This window comes from Ochlerotatus camptorhynchus, unplaced genomic scaffold, assembly GCF_037179485.1.
Source record: "Ochlerotatus camptorhynchus isolate MF236.1 unplaced genomic scaffold, CSIRO-AGI_Acam_v1.1 ptg000136l, whole genome shotgun sequence".
Taxonomy (NCBI): Eukaryota; Metazoa; Arthropoda; class Insecta; order Diptera; family Culicidae; genus Ochlerotatus; species Ochlerotatus camptorhynchus.
This window is the reverse complement of record NW_027040626.1, coordinates 756,448-774,176: the sequence shown is the minus strand read 5'-3', so window position 1 is coordinate 774,176 and position 17,729 is coordinate 756,448. Positions and strand designations below refer to the sequence as shown.

The 17,729-nt window shown below is 38.7% G+C and overlaps 1 protein-coding gene across 1 annotated transcript; it reads left to right on the top strand.

Annotated features, from left to right (window-relative positions):
* Window positions 1-11,021, top strand: LOC135700434 (N-acetylglucosamine-6-phosphate deacetylase). Its single transcript, XM_065220949.1, has 5 exons — window positions 1-828; window positions 9,718-9,992; window positions 10,061-10,279; window positions 10,344-10,665; window positions 10,725-11,021. The coding sequence occupies exons 1-5, from the start codon at window positions 624-626 to the stop codon at window positions 10,952-10,954; spliced, it is 1,251 nt and encodes a 416-aa protein (XP_065077021.1). The 5' UTR covers window positions 1-623; the 3' UTR covers window positions 10,955-11,021.
* Window positions 11,022-17,729: the final 6,708 nt, after the last annotated feature.

Below are 17,729 nucleotides of genomic sequence, written 5' to 3'. Positions count from 1 at the left end.
ATCCGCTGCCGTATAGTCAGTCAGTCAGGCAGGCTTTTATCGGTAGAACTAATCATATCGGTGCGGTCATTGAAACGGTTTCTATTGTACGATCAGCTGGTTTGAGGTTTTAACGTATCAGTGCCTAAATTTTGTATTTCGTTACTATAGTCAGATCCATTCTACTAGTAGGTAGTAGGTTCTTATACTTCCATATATGAGCAGAAAATTCCGGATGACATACTTTCGTTATCAATTCTGGTCAACAGATGAGGAACAATCACAATAGTAGTTCTGCTTCTGTTGATGGTAGTGAACACTGCAGTGACCTTCCCATATATATAAATTCAAATGCAAAATCGGACATCGCCTTCAGTTCAGCCGTGCTCTCAATAGCTTCGACTTGAATGCTTTGTGTTTTTCAATCCTGGATGGTGTAGTGCGCTCATTCTGCAACCGAAAAAATCTCTCTACAAGTGTACCAATTTGATTAACTCCCATATGCAATAAAAATCTTAATAACATCGATTGCTACTCTTGTGAATAGGTACATATCTTATCACACTGTGCGTTGCTGATATCGCAGTGATTTTCAATAAGAGCATTTTATTACTTGTACTTGTGATCGTAACAATCGAGACACGATGCCATCTGAACGCAGATTAACACAGTTTCGGAACTGCCGTTTGCTTCGGAACCACCAATTAGTACGGGATGACCTTTGGGTACGAAATGGTAAAATCATCGATCCGGAGAAGATCTTCTTCGATGAAAAAAGACAAGCTCATGTGCAGATCGATTGCAACGGTGCGATCCTAGCACCTGGATTCATAGATTTACAAATCAATGGTAAGCATCTACATTCAATTGTATTTTTTTTATCATCCATGAAACTACGATCTTGCGTTGAAAGGTAGAAAATCAAAAGGCAGAACTGTCGAAAGGCCGAATTTCAAAAGTCAGAAAAATATTGCTCATGTCACACCAAACTGGACAAATGAGCGCTTTTTCACTTATTACAAAGTGTGATAACAGTACGAGATTCGTCTTATCGTCTTGGTGTCTTATGGTGCACTTATTTCTTATGATGCAAGCAATAAGTGCTCCGAAAACACCAAAACCGATCAGCAATATAAGACGAAACTTAAAAAAGGTAGCATTTTTTTTAAGGGAAGCAGAAGGTCGAATTAATCATGTTTTGTTGTTTTTGACATCATCCACATCCAGAGGGCCAGTCACTTTCGAATGTATGGGAATGGTAGGAAACCATTTGGAAATGCATGATTTTTTTTAGTTTTTATTCATTATCGTATTTATGGGCAGTTTTAGATGCACAAAAATTGCACGAGTACATTACTATGGTGATAAGGTAAATACTCGTTTATTTGTTTCCTTCTGTGAAAGCATGTTTAGTCACAAATCGTGGATTTTCTGATATTTTCCATACTGCAAAAATGATTTTCCTACCACTGAAGGAGCGACATCTCATATTATTAATTCCAAAAGGCGAAAGGTCATTTTTGACTTCCATCGTCAATATATCGCTAATAACAAGTGATTCAGACAAATTAATATTGGGATTATCTCATCTGTCCGATGGTGATGAAGATCTATTTTTAAACTTCTAAGAACTTCAGGGATCCTCGTTTCAGTTTAGGGAGCTTCGTTACAGCTTGTCACAGATCTTACTTCAAAAAAGCTCCATGAACTTCATGGCGGTTTTGGGAACTTCGTTAAATTTCAAGGCACTTTCCAGATATTCAAGAATATTTGTAGATGATAGGTGTCTTTCAAGAAGTGCAAAAATGTTCAGAGATCTTCGTAGGATTACGAGAGATGGAATAAATATGGAAATTACAATAAATTCAAAGATCTTCGTAGAAGTTGGAAAATTTTTTAGAACTTAAGGGAATTTTATAAATGTTCAGGAAACGTTGCATAAGTTACAGGATATAGAATTTTGAATATTGATCAAATTTCGTTGACTTTTATTCACATTTGTATTCGAAGAATTTATACAGGGTGTCAACTACCTGGAAAAAACCTGGAAAATCAGGGAATTCATTTTTGGACCTGGAAAATCAGGGATTCTCAGGGAATTTAATTAAAATTCAGGGAAATATTTCTTAATCACAGAAGTATGTGTAGTTTGAGGATGTTTTAAAATTATAAATAGAGTTGCGAATTTGTGGTTGCTCAATGCTTGATGTAATATAAATTCAGCTCCTACAGGGTGTTGACACATTCCTGAGTTAAATTGAAATCCTGTGGGTTGATAAAAAAAATCTATATCCGTCGACACTAGACGTTGTTATTTGTTCCATAATATATCCTCCAAATAGGTATGTGCGTCTTTTAATAGATGTTACGACTGATGGCGTCTGACGTAGATCCTTTGGGCGCATTGGAGCGCTTTTTAACAAATGCAAGACTGGTAAAGAGTTAAGAGAAGAAGATGATTTTTTTTCTGATCACTTGTAATTCTTGTTCCTTATTGTGTTCTTAACAGCCTGACTAGCTCAGAGAATAAACTAAATGAGTATTTACGATAATGGCCTTGGAATAGCACTTTTATGATTGAATAATGATTCAAGAAACGCAGACTAACATTGCCTCGACAGCATAGAGTGGCGTTATTCAGTATTCTAGTTCTTCATTGGATGCTTGGAAAATTATAATCTCAATGAAGTTTTAGTATTGCAATTGCGATGAAATTAAGCTACTGAATTTTGGAGGTGAAAGCGTTGTTTTTACGATTTCCCACCAATAGGAATCTGCCCGTGAATTAGCGTATTGTTAAGCGTATTATCCGGAATAATTTTCTTGTGCAGCTGGGTCTTAAATTTTACTCAAGGGAAAAAATATAAAGGGATTAAAGACAAGTGTTTTATATGCTAGATGTAGGAGAACTTTGTAAATTTTTGCCCCTAGCGTTGATTGAAAAAGTTCACAATATTTAACGAAGTTCAACAAGGGAAAAGTTCGCGAGTCATAGGGAGTTTTGGTGAATATTTTCAACACTGCTTCTAAGGGTGAGAAAATCGCCATGCCAAGGACCTCTTCTTATATCATGAAGTTAATCGAGAAAATTTGCTGCAAACTTTAAGCGATTAAGAAAGCTTTGTTTGTAGATTGACATCGAGATGGTTGCAGTTTCCTTCACACATCACTAGTAATCATGAATTGAACTGATTCCCTGGCGCTTACATTTTGTTAATTTAGAAAAATGCGGTGTCTTCCTTATTTTGAAAACATGCGATTTCTTTCTTTTTTGGCATCATATAAAATGTATCGAACGCTTTATTCAATTTGAGATTGTAATGTACCACTTTCATGGGTTAGAGGTCCATGTTGAATTCAACTGACTTGATCAATTGACTTTCCCCTAAACCCAGCTTAATGGATAAATCGGTCAAACCGGCGCTTTTGAAAGTGAATCTCAAATCGCTCATAAGTGTCGAACTTTCTGATGATTTCTTGCCGGCAGCCAAGATGGAGCTGGTATTAGCTGTGAAAGCTGCGGTTGAAAGTCCTGTGGAGAAAAACATAGTATCGGAGAAAACCCTCCTAATTTTCCGACAGAACTGTAAGGATTTTTACGTAGCAATCCTTCGTACAATGCAAGATCGATCACCATTGTCATTCCCTATGACCAGATATGTTTCTTGCCTCGATCCTATTGTTTTATCGAATTCTCCTGAAACAGCTAAACAGCAGTTGAAGTTTTGTCTTGAACAACTAGTGGAGAAGGATAATATTAATGGTACGGTAGCGGAAAAAAATAAAGTGGAATATAATGAGTTGTGCGATGCTCTTAATTTTAAGGAAATTTTGAAAAATTATCGTTGAAGTGAGGAACGTTGGGATAGACTGTAGATGAGACTTATGAATGTTGCTGGCAAAGATTTTCCAAACCATATAGGTTTCGTCAGGAAAATTCTTATAATGTCGCATGGAAATGCCACGCTGGAACAGGGATTTTTCATATAAAACAGCAAAACAGGTTATCTTCCATTTAATTCCACTTTATTAATTTTGGTATCCATGACAGATACGTATTTCGACTACAATGTGCAGTCTTCACCAGTGTCATTCCCACTAAAGAACTTATCAAAATCTAACCCCCTTAAGTACTCATCCCTAGGTAAAAAAGTTAAGATCACAGGTATAAAAATGAAACTACAATGTGTTGAATAGGAACCTACCTAACTAATAAAAACCAAAGATTTAAGTAAACTAAAGGAGAAAAATCTATACAACTCTCTAATAAGGAAAGGAGGGATTTTTCGTAAATAAGGAGTGCTTGGTGATCAACTAGACAGACGAAAGTCTTGTGGCTCAGCGCATTGTTCATAATGCAATATTGAATGCTGGAGGCGTGACAAAAGTAGGAATCACGAAAAGTCTTGTGCAATATGCCAAAAACCCCTACGATCGTTACAAGGAAGCTTTCAACAGAAAGAAACAGGATACTATCGATAGGGAAATATCCTGAAAGAAATCGAAAAGTTGCTCAAAATGTTAAAAGCAAAAGTACTTGCAACTGCTCAAAAAGAAGCATCACTCGACGAGCAGATGATACAACCCTTAAATGCGCAATATTATTTTAAAACAGCATTGCCAAACATGTTAAAACTTTTTTAATAGCTAGATCGTTTATTTGGAAGATTCAATTGAATTTGCTTTGCGGAGCCTATAGTTCACTGTTCATTTTTTGAAACATTTGAAATTGATCGAGTGTAAAATTCATCCATTCAAACATTGCAAGTTTTCCGTTACACATTCTACCGAAGGCTTTGTGTTCGGAGTGTTAATGAAATATAAATGCCAATATCGCTAAGGACCAATGTACCCATTTAGTTAAACCAGGATTAAGGCTTGAGCCTAGAACGTACTAGTAAAAAAGGCTTGAGCGGAGGTCAATAAATTGGCCTTATGCTGCTTGAATACAGTAGACGTTAGCTAAGTCAAAAACTTTGTACTACAAATGCTCATTTAATGGATATGCATCTGTCAAACTTTAATTTCAATTTGTTGACATGAACCGGATGAGCACTAATGTATTTTTAATATTTTTTGTTATCTGGTTTGACACATGATATGTATTTTAGTTAGCGAATGCCTTTTGTTTTATGAAAAGTCGACACAGCTCAGCCCAAGTAACATTGCAAGTTTTATCGCAGTTTTAAAGCATTCTACAAGTCTTAATAATGGTCTACAGAACCCGCATAAAACCCAAATTGTTACTTGGGAGTGAACGTTGAATATACTTAATGGAATTATTGTTTTACTTCTGTTTTTTTCAAACCAGTTTAGTATGCAAACGAAGCATATAATTTTAAGTATTTCACTAAATACATATATAATATAGTTAAGACATTTCTCTCATGTAGAAGAATTATAGGAAATATGCAAAACTGATAGATTCAAAGCTTTGTTGAAAAACCAGGAATTTTTATAGAAGAAACCACGAAAACCAGGAATTTAAAATTAGAAATTCACTTGCCATCCTGCATATGGGTTTGGGATCTCAAAACTATCTTTATTTTAACAATCAGAATGTTAAGAATTGTGCATGGACATACATCTTGCACATTTTTGTAAGTTCTAAAATTATAAAATTCAAACTTCTAGAATTTAATTTTGGTTCCTATGTCTGAGTTAACTGATGATGAAATATTTAAAATCTAAAAAAAGCTAGTTACAAAATACACCTAACTGTAAGAATTTTCTTATGTTTGAGATGCATAAATTTATGAGATCCGGACGCTATGTGATTTCATTACAAAAAGCATGAATAAACGATTGTTGCTTGTTCAAAATCAGTAAGCTTTTAAGTCTCCCACAATCGAGGTCCCAATCATTATTATGAAATAAATATAATCAAATTGGTTTAACCACAGACAAACAGACGTAACTCTTTGAAAAAGTTGTTCTTGAAAACATAGTATCTCAAAACATAGGACCTCAGTAACGACATCTCTCTGGCTTCTCGCGGAAAACAAGCTTGCTCGCTAACTCGCAAAGAATATTGTATAAAAGTTCTATAGAATGTATAGAAACGTCAAAGTGATCCGATGCCAGCGCTGCGGCGAGTAGTTCGCGGAACTGATAATGTTCAAATCAACAGTTAAATGCGTGAACGAAGATACACAATGAAGAGTTACGTCTGTTTGTCTGTGGTTTAACCATTAATATAATAATAAGCCTCAATGTAGTATTATTAACCCAAAAACAAGTTGCTTTGACGCCATTTGATTGAATAGCATCTTCGCGAGTTTTTATGTAACCGTAGTTTTGCAAAATAAAAAAATAAACGCAACAGGGAAGCCTAGGTCTCCTCCAGATGAATTTTAAATGGTCTTCAGATGAATTTTTAAAACTTTTAAATCTTTCAAAGTCAGAATTCGGCTAATCTTAGCTCATCGAACTATGTGCTGAATCTTGATATTCTTGTCTAGTTCAAATCTCGAAAGAACTGCTCAAGTTTCAAAGAAGGAGAAATCTATTATGTAAAATCAGTGGTCATAGAATCTCGAAAAATTTCCCAAGTCATAGTTCTTCAAATCCGATTTGAGATGAGGTTGAAACTGCTTTTGTAAACAATAACTTAAGCCGCCAGTTTCTCGCCAATAAAAGCTCTATCTCGCAAACAAATAACACAATGACAATCACGTAGGGTAGAGCACTACTTCGACCTAACCGCCCATTCTGGTCCTATCGAGCTCAAAACATCAAATATATCTATGATTTTGGCGTGAACGTGTCAAACAAACGTTTGGTACGATGCTTCTATTCAATAGCTGCAAGACGAAGTGTTGAAGAACGCAAAATAAGACCTCGAAACACTAGCGTGCACAGGAATCTTTTTAAGGAGGGGCAATTTTTTTCTATGGTGCATTTATTCTGGGGATGGGGAGTACTCCAAAGTGCGTGGTGGATGGTGCTGTCCACCATCCACTGTTTCCCTACTGGTCATTTTTTTTTTTTTTTTCTTTGGTTTGTTTTTTCCGTCGATCTTGTTTTCCGTGCTGAGCACCAATGCTACCGACGTGCTAGGAAGGCAGCTTCCACACCTAGACCCTACCTATCGACCCATCAACTCATGAACCGGGGACCAACGGCTTTACTTCCCATCCGAAGGAAGGCGTGATCAGAGATGTTATGCCTCAGAACATCCCGGCGGCGCCGACTGGGATTGAACCCAGGCCTGCTGGGGTGAGAGATAATCACGCTTACCACTACACCACCGGCGCCGTTGCTGGTCATTTTAGCTAATTTTATTTATTTTTTGCTCCGGTGGTGGTTCATCTTCTTCAATGCAAACTGCTCTTAGACAGCCAATGGAATTGGCAATTTAATCTTATCATTATCAATATAGGGGAAATACAGGTAATGTCGGCCTAAGTGTTCCTAATTTGGGCCCATACATAAATTCAGCAATCGACTAAATTTCCAATAGCAACCAAAAATATCCATTAGTAACGTCCCAATAACGCGTTCATCTAGATAAAATTGATAAATAGCAGATTTCTAGCGATGGGCCCAATTTTATATCCATAGGCCAACATTAGAGACATTTCCCCTACCTGTTGAAAATCACCAACTGCTCGTGGTGGCCACAATCACTCGCCTCATCTGCAATGATTGCCACTGGTTTTCCTCGCAAGGTTTTCGCAATGTTCCGCAAAAGAAATTATTTCCGGAATGAGCTAGAAGTTATCGGTACTCCCTTGAAATTTTCCTCAAAACCCTTTGGAATTTCACTCAAAATGTAATTTTCTCGGTATTCTTTTCGGAATTATCTTGGAACTATCTGCAGAATTCACTAGAAATTATTCGCAGAATTTTCTTGGAATAATCCCCAGAAATCCTTTGGAACTGTCCTCAGAATTCAATATCCTTGAGGTTCTTATCGGATTTTTTTAAAACTCTCCTAAAAGATCTTTTGAAATTCATTTTAGAAGTCCACTGGAATTATACTTAGAACTCTTCGTGATTTTGCCTCAGAACACCTTGGAACTGAAATTTCTTTAGAGGTTCAGAAATTTTTCCCGGAATGAGCTAGAAATTAACCTCGGAATTCGCTTGAAATTTTACTTAAAATCCCTTTGGAATTTCACTCAAAATTTGATTTTCTCGGTATTCTTTTCGAAATTGTCTTGGAACTATCTGCAGGATGCACTAGAAATTATCCGCAGAATTTTCTTTGAATTCTCCCCAAAAATACTTTGGAATTGTCCTAAGAATTCAATATCCTTGAGGTTCTTCTCGGAAAATTTTAGAACTTTTTTTTTCAGAACACCTTATAACTAAAATTCCCCTAAAGTTTCAGAAGAATTTCTTCTGTATTCTCCAGAAATTCTTCCCAGAATGGGCTTGAAATTATCTTCGGAATTCCCTTGAAATTTTCCTCAACATCCCTTTGGAATTTCATTCAAAAATTGATTATCTCGCTATTCTTTCCGAAATTATCTTGGAACAATTTGCAGGATTCACTAGAAATTATTCGCAGAATCTATCCTCAGAATTTAATACCCTTGAGGTTCTTCTCGGAAGTCAAGTTTAAGTTGTCAGTCCATTCACCAAAACGTTTTAATTTTTCTACCAGAAATGTTCAATAAAGCATGCCCGTCCATTCACCAGAACTGTGCAATTTTTACATCAGGAATTTTCAATTCAGCTGGCCCCTCCACGCAGAAGATTGTTGCAAATCTTACACCAGAAATTTTCAATACATACTTGCCCTCAGGTAATTTTACACCAGAAAATTTCAATTGACCAGAACGATGTAAATTTTCCACCGTTAATGTTCAATAATAATTGTTTCTCCAATCTTCTGATTGGTGCAGATTTCCTTTTTTCCATTTTCCACCAGACATTTTCAATATGGCTGGCTTCTCCTATCATCAGAATGTTGCAGGTTTTCCACCAAATAAAGCTTGCCCCTATTTTCAGATTTTTCATAGTAAATTTTCAGTAAAGCACCTTCCCTCCAATCATCAGAATGGTGCAAATTTTACACCAGAGATTATTATTAAAATTTGTTTCTCTATTCAGCAGAAGGATGCAAATTTAAGACCAAAAATTTTCCGAAAAGCTTGGCCATTCGTTCACCAGAACGGTGCACAATTTCCAACAGAAATTTTCAATATAGCTTAATTTTAAATAAAACTTGTGCCTTCATTTACCAGACCAGTGCAAGTTTTCCACCAGAAATTTTCTATTCATTTCATTTATCAGAACGATGCAAATGCACGCCAGTGTCTCAAAAACAAAAGGCGCATGCGAATTCACTTTTCTTTCCGTTTGATAGGCCAAATAGAATCCCAATGGGGTTTCGGCTAATAAACCCAAGAAACTCGTAGGCCAAGTTGAGCCGTCAGAAGGAGTTTTGCATTTTCAATAATAAACGAATATTTCACGACACACGACTTAACAGAACTAGAGTAGATCCCAGTTTATTTTTAAGTAAAGATTATGTTATTCGTACGGTAGTTTGACTTGAGTTGCGATGTCGGCTTGGCAACGTTCTCATAAACGCAATCTCCGGCAATCTGTGACATTTTAAGGTTTTAAATTCCGGACTTACGGGCTGTCCATATACCACGTGGACACTTTAGGGGTGGGGGGAGGGTGGTCCATACAAATTTTAAAACGATATATGGATAGTTGTTCACGGAGAGAGTGAATGGTTGAATAACTTATCATTCAAATCAATTCTTTTCTTCACAATAGGCGGATACGGTGTAGATTTTTCCTACGACATCGCAACAGTCGAACAGGGCGTCAGCAAAGTATCCAAAGGCCTTCTGACGCATGGCGTAACTTCATTCTGCCCAACACTAGTCACGTCGCCACCCGAAACATACCACACAGTACTACCGAAAATTTCGAAAAAACCTGGAGGTCACCATGGTGCCACGATATTGGGCTGCCATGTGGAAGGCCCATTCATCAATAGTATCAAAAAGGGAGCCCATCCACAGGAGTGTATAAAAGAATTTGAAAATGTAAGTTTGTTTCCGTATCGATCCACGTACTCAATATTTCATAGCACGCGTTTGTTACTTCTCTCAAGGGTTTCCAAACGCTGCTGGACGTGTATGGTTCACTCGATAACATTTGCATCGTTACGCTCGCTCCCGAGAAGGAAGGCGCCTCGGATGTAATTCGCCAATTGAGCAATCGTGGAATTACTGTTTCGGTTGGTCATTCAATGGCTAATCTGCGTGACGGCGAAGTGGCGGTACAACACGGAGCAAAGCTCATTACGCACCTGTTCAACGCGATGCTACCGGTAAGTTGATTGAAGTTTTATGATTAGTTGTGCTTAAGATTATGATACAACGTTTCCCGTACAGTTTCACCATCGTGACCCCGGACTGGTGGGTCTCCTGACTACCGATAACATTCCTTTGGATACATTGGTCTATTTTGGCATCATCTCCGATGGAGTTCACACCCACCCGGCGGCGCTTAGAATCGCTTACAAAACTCATCCAGATGGACTCATTTTGGTCACGGATGCCATTTCTGCGATGGGATTAACCGAGGGTAGACACCGCATTGGGCAAATGGATATCGAGGTTCGCGGAGGCCGAGCATATATTGCCAATACCGACACTCTGTGCGGTAGTATTGCGCCAATGGATGAATGTATTCGATTTTTCAAAAAAGCTTCTGGTAAGACTATTAACACGGATGTGCAATCTACGTTCTAGTAATTTTGTTTCCTCCTTTAGATTGCTCTATCGTGTATGCTTTAGAGGCCGCTTCGCTGCATCCTGCCAAGTGCATCGGTATCGAGAAACAGAAGGGCGTTCTTGAGTACGGAGCCGATGCCGATTTTGTTGTCCTGGATGACTCACTAAATGTTTTGTCTACTTGGATTGCCGGAGATTGCGTTTATGAGAACGTTGCCAAACCGACGTCACAACTCAACTCAAACTACCGTACGAATAACATTGTCTGAATTTTTATGCCCGCCGATGTAGAGCAACGGTCGAATAATTTATGTTAGTAATATGTGAATCTAGTGTTGTTTGGAATGCATGCAAAGTCGGTGTTTTTACACTAGAACAAAAACATTTTTTTACACAATATCGTTTCGAGGCTTATTATTTTGAACACATTCCGAAAAATACATGTTGTCTTCTTTTTTTCATGTAATAGCTTTTTGGGGGTTTATTTATCTGGGCCTGCATCTGGAGCAATAGATCCTCTACTCTCACATCAGAAGAGACAGTCCACGGTTAAAAAGGCTCTGCTAACACGATTGAGTATGGAGCATTTCCCAGACCAAATAGGAAATAAAATCGAATTTAAGACTTACCTAGATCTCCGAAGTGCAGGAGACTTTTTTTCATAATTGTTTTTCCTCTTGCTTTTTGGCCTTATTAACCTCCGCTATATGTTCTTTAAATCTACTTGCTAAAGTTCTCTTGGTTTGTCCTACGTACACTTTTTACAATGATTACAGCTTATTTTATATACACCTGCTTTACCTAAAACATTAACTGGGTCTTTAGTGGATCCTAACAATGATTTTAACTGGTTATGTCTACTGGTGAAAACTAAATCTATTCCGAGTTTTTTTTAACTGTAGTCTTAGCTTACAAGTAATATCTTGATCAAATGGAACGGACACTCGTTTCAAGGGTTCTGGTACTGCGGTGAGGGTTGTAAATAATCTCCTTTGAAGAATTCTCACTTTTTATCGATGATTGCATGGATTGTGGTCTCCTTGTATCCGTTGAGTGTCGCTGTTTCGAAGATGTACTCTAAATCCTTAACCTTTCCTGTATCGTGGAAGTGGAAGAGTTTGCATCCGATGAATCATGTGGTGAAAGGCGGCCATTTTCTGCTGGAACGAATGGTTGGAAGTATAGGGGATAACTCTTTTGATGCTTGTTGGTTTCGTGTAAATTTCGTATTCAAGCGAAGAAGATAATGACGATTCCCTGATGACTAGAAGATCGAGAGATGCGAGTTTCCCGTCCTTTTCTACCTCGTGAGTGAATTTGATATCCTTGTGAATTCCGTGATCTCATCAAAAATTTGTGTAAAGCTTCCCGTTTAACTACGGTGAAGATATCGTCAACAAACCTCCACCAACGGTTTGGTAATAGTCCTTTCTCCTTAAGGATTGTCTCCAAGTTGGCCATGAAAAGTACACGCAGGAAGGGGGATAGGGGGTTTATAATTGGGGTCTGCTTGTAGAAGTTACCTCGGAAAGAGAAGTAGTTCTCTTCCATACAAAGGCGGTCATCTTAAGGTACGTCCGAACCTTGTTTCTCTATGCTGCATCCTCTCGTAGTGTTAATAGCCAGTCCTCCAAATGGTTGATTGGTTCCTTGACCGGTACGCTGGGAAAAAGAGCTGTGACGTCAAAAGATACCATAATCTCGTCCTTGTTGATGTCTCCTGAAGATTGTAGTTGCTGGGCGAACTCCTGGGTGTTACTAACTGCTTTACTCTGGAACTGATTCGGCATACTCTGGAACTCTGTGACTAGCTACTTCGCTAGTTTGTGGGTGGGGGAACCAACTGCAGACACGATCGCTCGCAGTTCATTCCCCGGTTTGTGGATTTTGGAGAGACCTTTGATCCTGGGTAGAATGGGATTGGATTCCCGCAAACGACCTGCTCCATCTCCTAATATTGAGTTGCACTCCTTCAGTGCTTTCTCCACACGTTTCACTATGTTCTGTATTAGAAGCTGTCTATACGGCCCGTTGTTAATCTTCGTTGCCATCTGATTGTCGTAATCGTCCTTGTCCATGATAACGACCGCGTTGCCCTAGTCTAATTTCACATAGTATAGGGTAAACGCTCCTATAGTAGCGGTACGTTAGAAGCGTTAGATTCCTATAGTTATGTATGGAGATTCAATACACAACTATAGGAACCTAATGCTTCTAACGTACCGCTACTATAGGAGCGTTTACCCTACTGCTTTACTTTTCAGCTCCTTTACCATCCGAATTTCCTTTTCGTTGGTGCGACTTTGCTCCTGTCTGTCCTTGTTTTTGTTCGATGTGATAGTCCTGACCGTATTCTGTGATGATGTTGGAAGTGTCTTGGTAATCGCTGTCTCTACGTCAATGATGATCTGCTCCACGTCTGGCTTGGTTAAAACAGCGTATCCCAAGTAACTGATAAAAGGCTATTTGTGGCTTAAGCAGCTTGGTTGAAGGTGGTCTATAGAATTCTAAGCAGCCTCATTTTTAAGTCGTTATAAGAACTTGAAAGTTCCGATAGTGTTTGAAGAATTAAATCCAGCCCTTCTGCGTGATAGCCCTAGCACGAACCGCTACGTCATCTGAGATATATTATAGTGAGCTGTTGTCCCGCCTACTATTGGAGTTTTCAGTGCCAGATGACTGACTTGAATACGAAACACAACACCTTGATGAATTTTAAATTGGTGTTTGCCTGCATGGTATTCTAACACACTTATGGCGCAGTGGTTAGCAATCGGAAATTACTCTTTTTTTTAAATGTTTGGATAGAATGTTGATGCACTGCATAAATATAAGAATTATGATTTATTCGGGCCGCTGATCATTTCATTTTTACTTGTGCGGATTGCTTCATGTGGCTTGAAAGTTCTGTCGGAACTTTATGTAACTTGAAAGTTCTGTCAGAACTTTATTCGAACTTAATGGAACTTGAAAGTTCTGTCGGAACTTTATTTGAACTTTATGGAACTTGGAAGTGATTTTAATCGTTGAATGTGGAACTTTTGGTTACTTGGGATCCTAGCCCCTTGTTGAGGCGTGTCATTGTTCTTCCGTGTTTGCGGTCGTCGATCGGTTGACAACCAACCCATCAATGGAGTGAACCCTCGGCGTCGTGGTGATGGTGGATGAGATCTCCAAACAGCCCAACATGCTTTTCTTCAGCAAGAAATCTTTCAACAATTGATTTGTTCTTAACTGATTCATGTCAACTTTGTAGCCAATTGGTTACCCATGCTGACTTCAGTTCTGATCACCTTCCCGTAACTTTTGAAATATCCCATGAAATAATCGAGGAAAAATAATGTCTAATCTGCAGTGTTCGAAAAATCTCCAAAATTTAAACTCACACTCTTAGATTATTCGCCTACGGGTTTTGCCTTCCGGAATTCAACTGCGCAATAATCACCGGAGAAATTTCCGGATCAAACATTCATTGCTTTATATTTTGGTGTTGTTCATTGTTATTAGTCTCGATTTGCATTATTCGATAGAAAACTAACCAAACACACATAACCATGCTATCAATTATTGACGTTTGGAATGTTTGTATAAATTTTACGCTGGAATTATTTTTTGAAGTGGTGAGGTCAGTGCGTGAAATAGCATGAGAATCTCTAGAATGAGATTTGTTTTTCAGATTAGCACACGAGGAGTCATAGTCTAGTCAGTAAAGGCACGGTATTACCAAGCCGGAGGCGGCGGGTTCGATTCCCGGTCCGGTCGAGGGAATCTTTCGGGTTGGAAATTTTCTCGACTTTCCTGGGCATAGAGTATCATTATGCTTGCCACACAATATACAAATTGATGCATTGGTATATTGGCATCGAAAGCTCTCAATTAATAACTGTGGAAGTGCATTTAGAATACTAAGTTGAGAGCACGCAATAAGCTAATATGCGCTAAGCAATAAGCTTGAAATGCGAATAAGAAGAAGAAGAAGAAGAGTCAATAAATGAGATTTGAGAATGATTTTCCGAACACTCGGGGGGCGCTGATCTACTCAACTTTTAGAATATCGATAAGCATGATCCATAAAATAACTGTACTTTACATTGTGTCAATTTGAAAGGTGTATTCTTAGGGCTACCGTATCAATATAAATTTTCATAATTTTGTAATTGTAATTGTAATTGTAATTGTTCAGTGCATAGGCTGTGCCTTCCGCTAAGAAGGCTTATCTAGGGATCAACCCCCTAGTCTATACACCTACTGTCCTTCCCGTTGCACTCGTCAGCTCGTGCGATACTCTAGACACACATGGGTGGTCGTATCCGGGTCCTCCCCTGGGTAGGCTCGTGTCCGTCCAGGTTCTGGTACATTAACTTATCTATATGCATGGTAACTATATTTTTAAAACTCACCTTTTGATTATAATGTCGAAAATGCTGCGACGGAGTAGTAATTGAAGGAAATGAGGTTCTGATGTGAAGTATAGGTAATTCTAAAATAGGTAAATCAATTAATCATTAGCTGCTAACAGTTACTAATAAATGGGTACGATAAATCACTCATCAATGAGTATTGCCACTCCCACTGAAAAATGGGCAAAACCTTAATCATAAATGGATATTCGATTCCTACCGTGTATTTAAAGTAAAGTTAGGATCTTACCAAGCAAGCACACACCTTTTACGATTCTTATCCTACTTACGGTTTCCTGCACATACGACTTTTCCTAGATACAAGCTTCGTCCAGTATACATTGGCTGTCTCCAACCGGCATGATCCTTTCTGTCTGCTTCCTCTTGCCGGTGCAAGTTTAATTCTTCTTTTCTTGTTCGAATTTTCTTTTTCTCCTATTGATCTTCTGGTCGTGTTCCCATTTGTCCTCAGGCAGTTAATATTAGTACATGATAGGAAGAAAGAAAGAAATAGAACAAGTTAAGTGTGGGTCGCATGCATTGGTTACTTATTTGGGTCATGGTGTTGTCTTCCCTATTTATTTGCCTCTATTCGCTCTCATATCGCAACGTTGAACTCTGGATCAACAATAGAAAAGGGCCCATCAGCATTTGCAAACAAACCGCTCCAAAGCCCCCCACTCACAAAGCGAAGGCCACCCACGCAAACCAACACCATCATCGGATAGGGGAAACTTCCACCAACACGAAGATGGTGTTGGCCTGCGTGAGCAGCCTCCGATCCGTGAGGAATGGGCCCTGGACGGTCTGCCCACAAATGCCGATGGGCCCCCCTCCATTGTTGATCCAGAACTCACCCCCTTCCCTCACACTATTATGGTCGGAAAAGAGAACCCATATTTAGGAATCTATCGCGAACTGCGATGCAGAAGATATTAATAGCAAACTAATCTGGAACTGGTCTAAGACATATGACCCAGTGAGTATTGACACCTCACACTGTTGTGAATGAGCACGGACGCGAGATTTACTAGAGTATTAAATGCAAAACGCATATTCAAAATAAAACTTGACAAGTCATCGTCAATCCCCTTATTCTTGGGCAGGGTCTGACGATGTGAATCTGATTTTGATCAGTGAACGGGCCCCATATGGTACATTTTCTCACTATGAACATGTAATTTCCAGCCTATCTGAACTATTTAATAAATGGAAACCATAACATGGGTTACGCTTCCCCTAAGCGGGCCCTCCGCATCCTATCTCTGTCTTATCTCAAATGCCAATGGTTATAAATATATACATTGGAAATGACGTTTAATCAAATAAACCCATACCCCACTCACTTGGCCAGGCTTCAGAATCGTCCAGTGGGCAGTGCGCTCTACACTCCAAGTTCCCTTTCTTTCAAATCCACCCCAAATTTGATATTTTACCCCTTTGAGTGTTGATTAATCACAATGAAACATTGTGACAGAGCACGTACTTGAGGTTACTAGAGTATTAAATAATCTAGGTCCTATTTAGGATTAAATATATCTGAAAAATCCAAATTTGGCCAACGCCCACCAATATAAATTTTCATAATTTTGATATTAAAAAATGTAAGTTCACAAATTTAAACAAATATTCCAAGGTCCATCACTTAGATAATGTTTTAAAGTTCGAGATCTCGAAACTATTAATAAATATTAGGTAGAATATAATAAATTTACTGAGCGATACATAATTATGAAAATTTTATCCGAAGGCCCCTAGGCTGAACCAAAGCCGTAGTAAGGGTTTACTGCGCCCTTGGCAGTATTGCATAAAATATATCGATACAGAACAACACGGCTTTTACCCGAAGCGCTCCGTGTTCACGAACCTGGTGCAGTTTACTTCTAACTGTTTGCGATGCATGGATTCAGGATGGCAAGTCGATGTTGCGTATATGGATCTAACACGGTGGACCATAATATCTTGCATTTTAAAACGGTGGACCATAATATCTTGCTTGCCAAGCTGGAGATACTTGGCGTCTCGTCAACGGCTGTGGATTGGTTCAGATCTTACTTGGTAAATTGTTATGTACGGGTTAAGATTGGCGCGTCGGAATCGGATGTTTTCTCAAACAACTCAGGAGTTCCGCAAGGCAGTAACCTAGGACCGATACAGTTTTTGATCTTTTTAAACGACGTCGCCTTTCTATCCAGGATGCCGCGTTTTCAATGCAGACGATACGAAAATCTACAAAATTATTAAAAGTCTCTCGGACTGTTGGGATCTCCAGAATATGTTAGGTATTTTTGCTGACTGGTGCTCAAGAAATTGATGAGTCGAAAAATGTAACATTATTTCCTATCACCGAAAAATCGAACCAGTCATTTTTGACTATGTTCTCTACGGACGCTGTCTTGCTCGTGTAGAGCACATAATGGATCATGACGTTACGTTGAACTGCGGACTCACTTCCAGAATCCACTACAATGACATCATCTCCAGAGCTAATCGACAATTGGGCTTTATTTTCAAAATTGCCGACGAGTTCCGTGACCCGCTATGCTTCAGGTCACTCTACTGCTCGCTTGTGCGATCCTTATTGGAGTCAAGTTTAGTTGTTTGGTGCCTTTTCCATGTTAGCTGGATCACTAGAATTGAATCC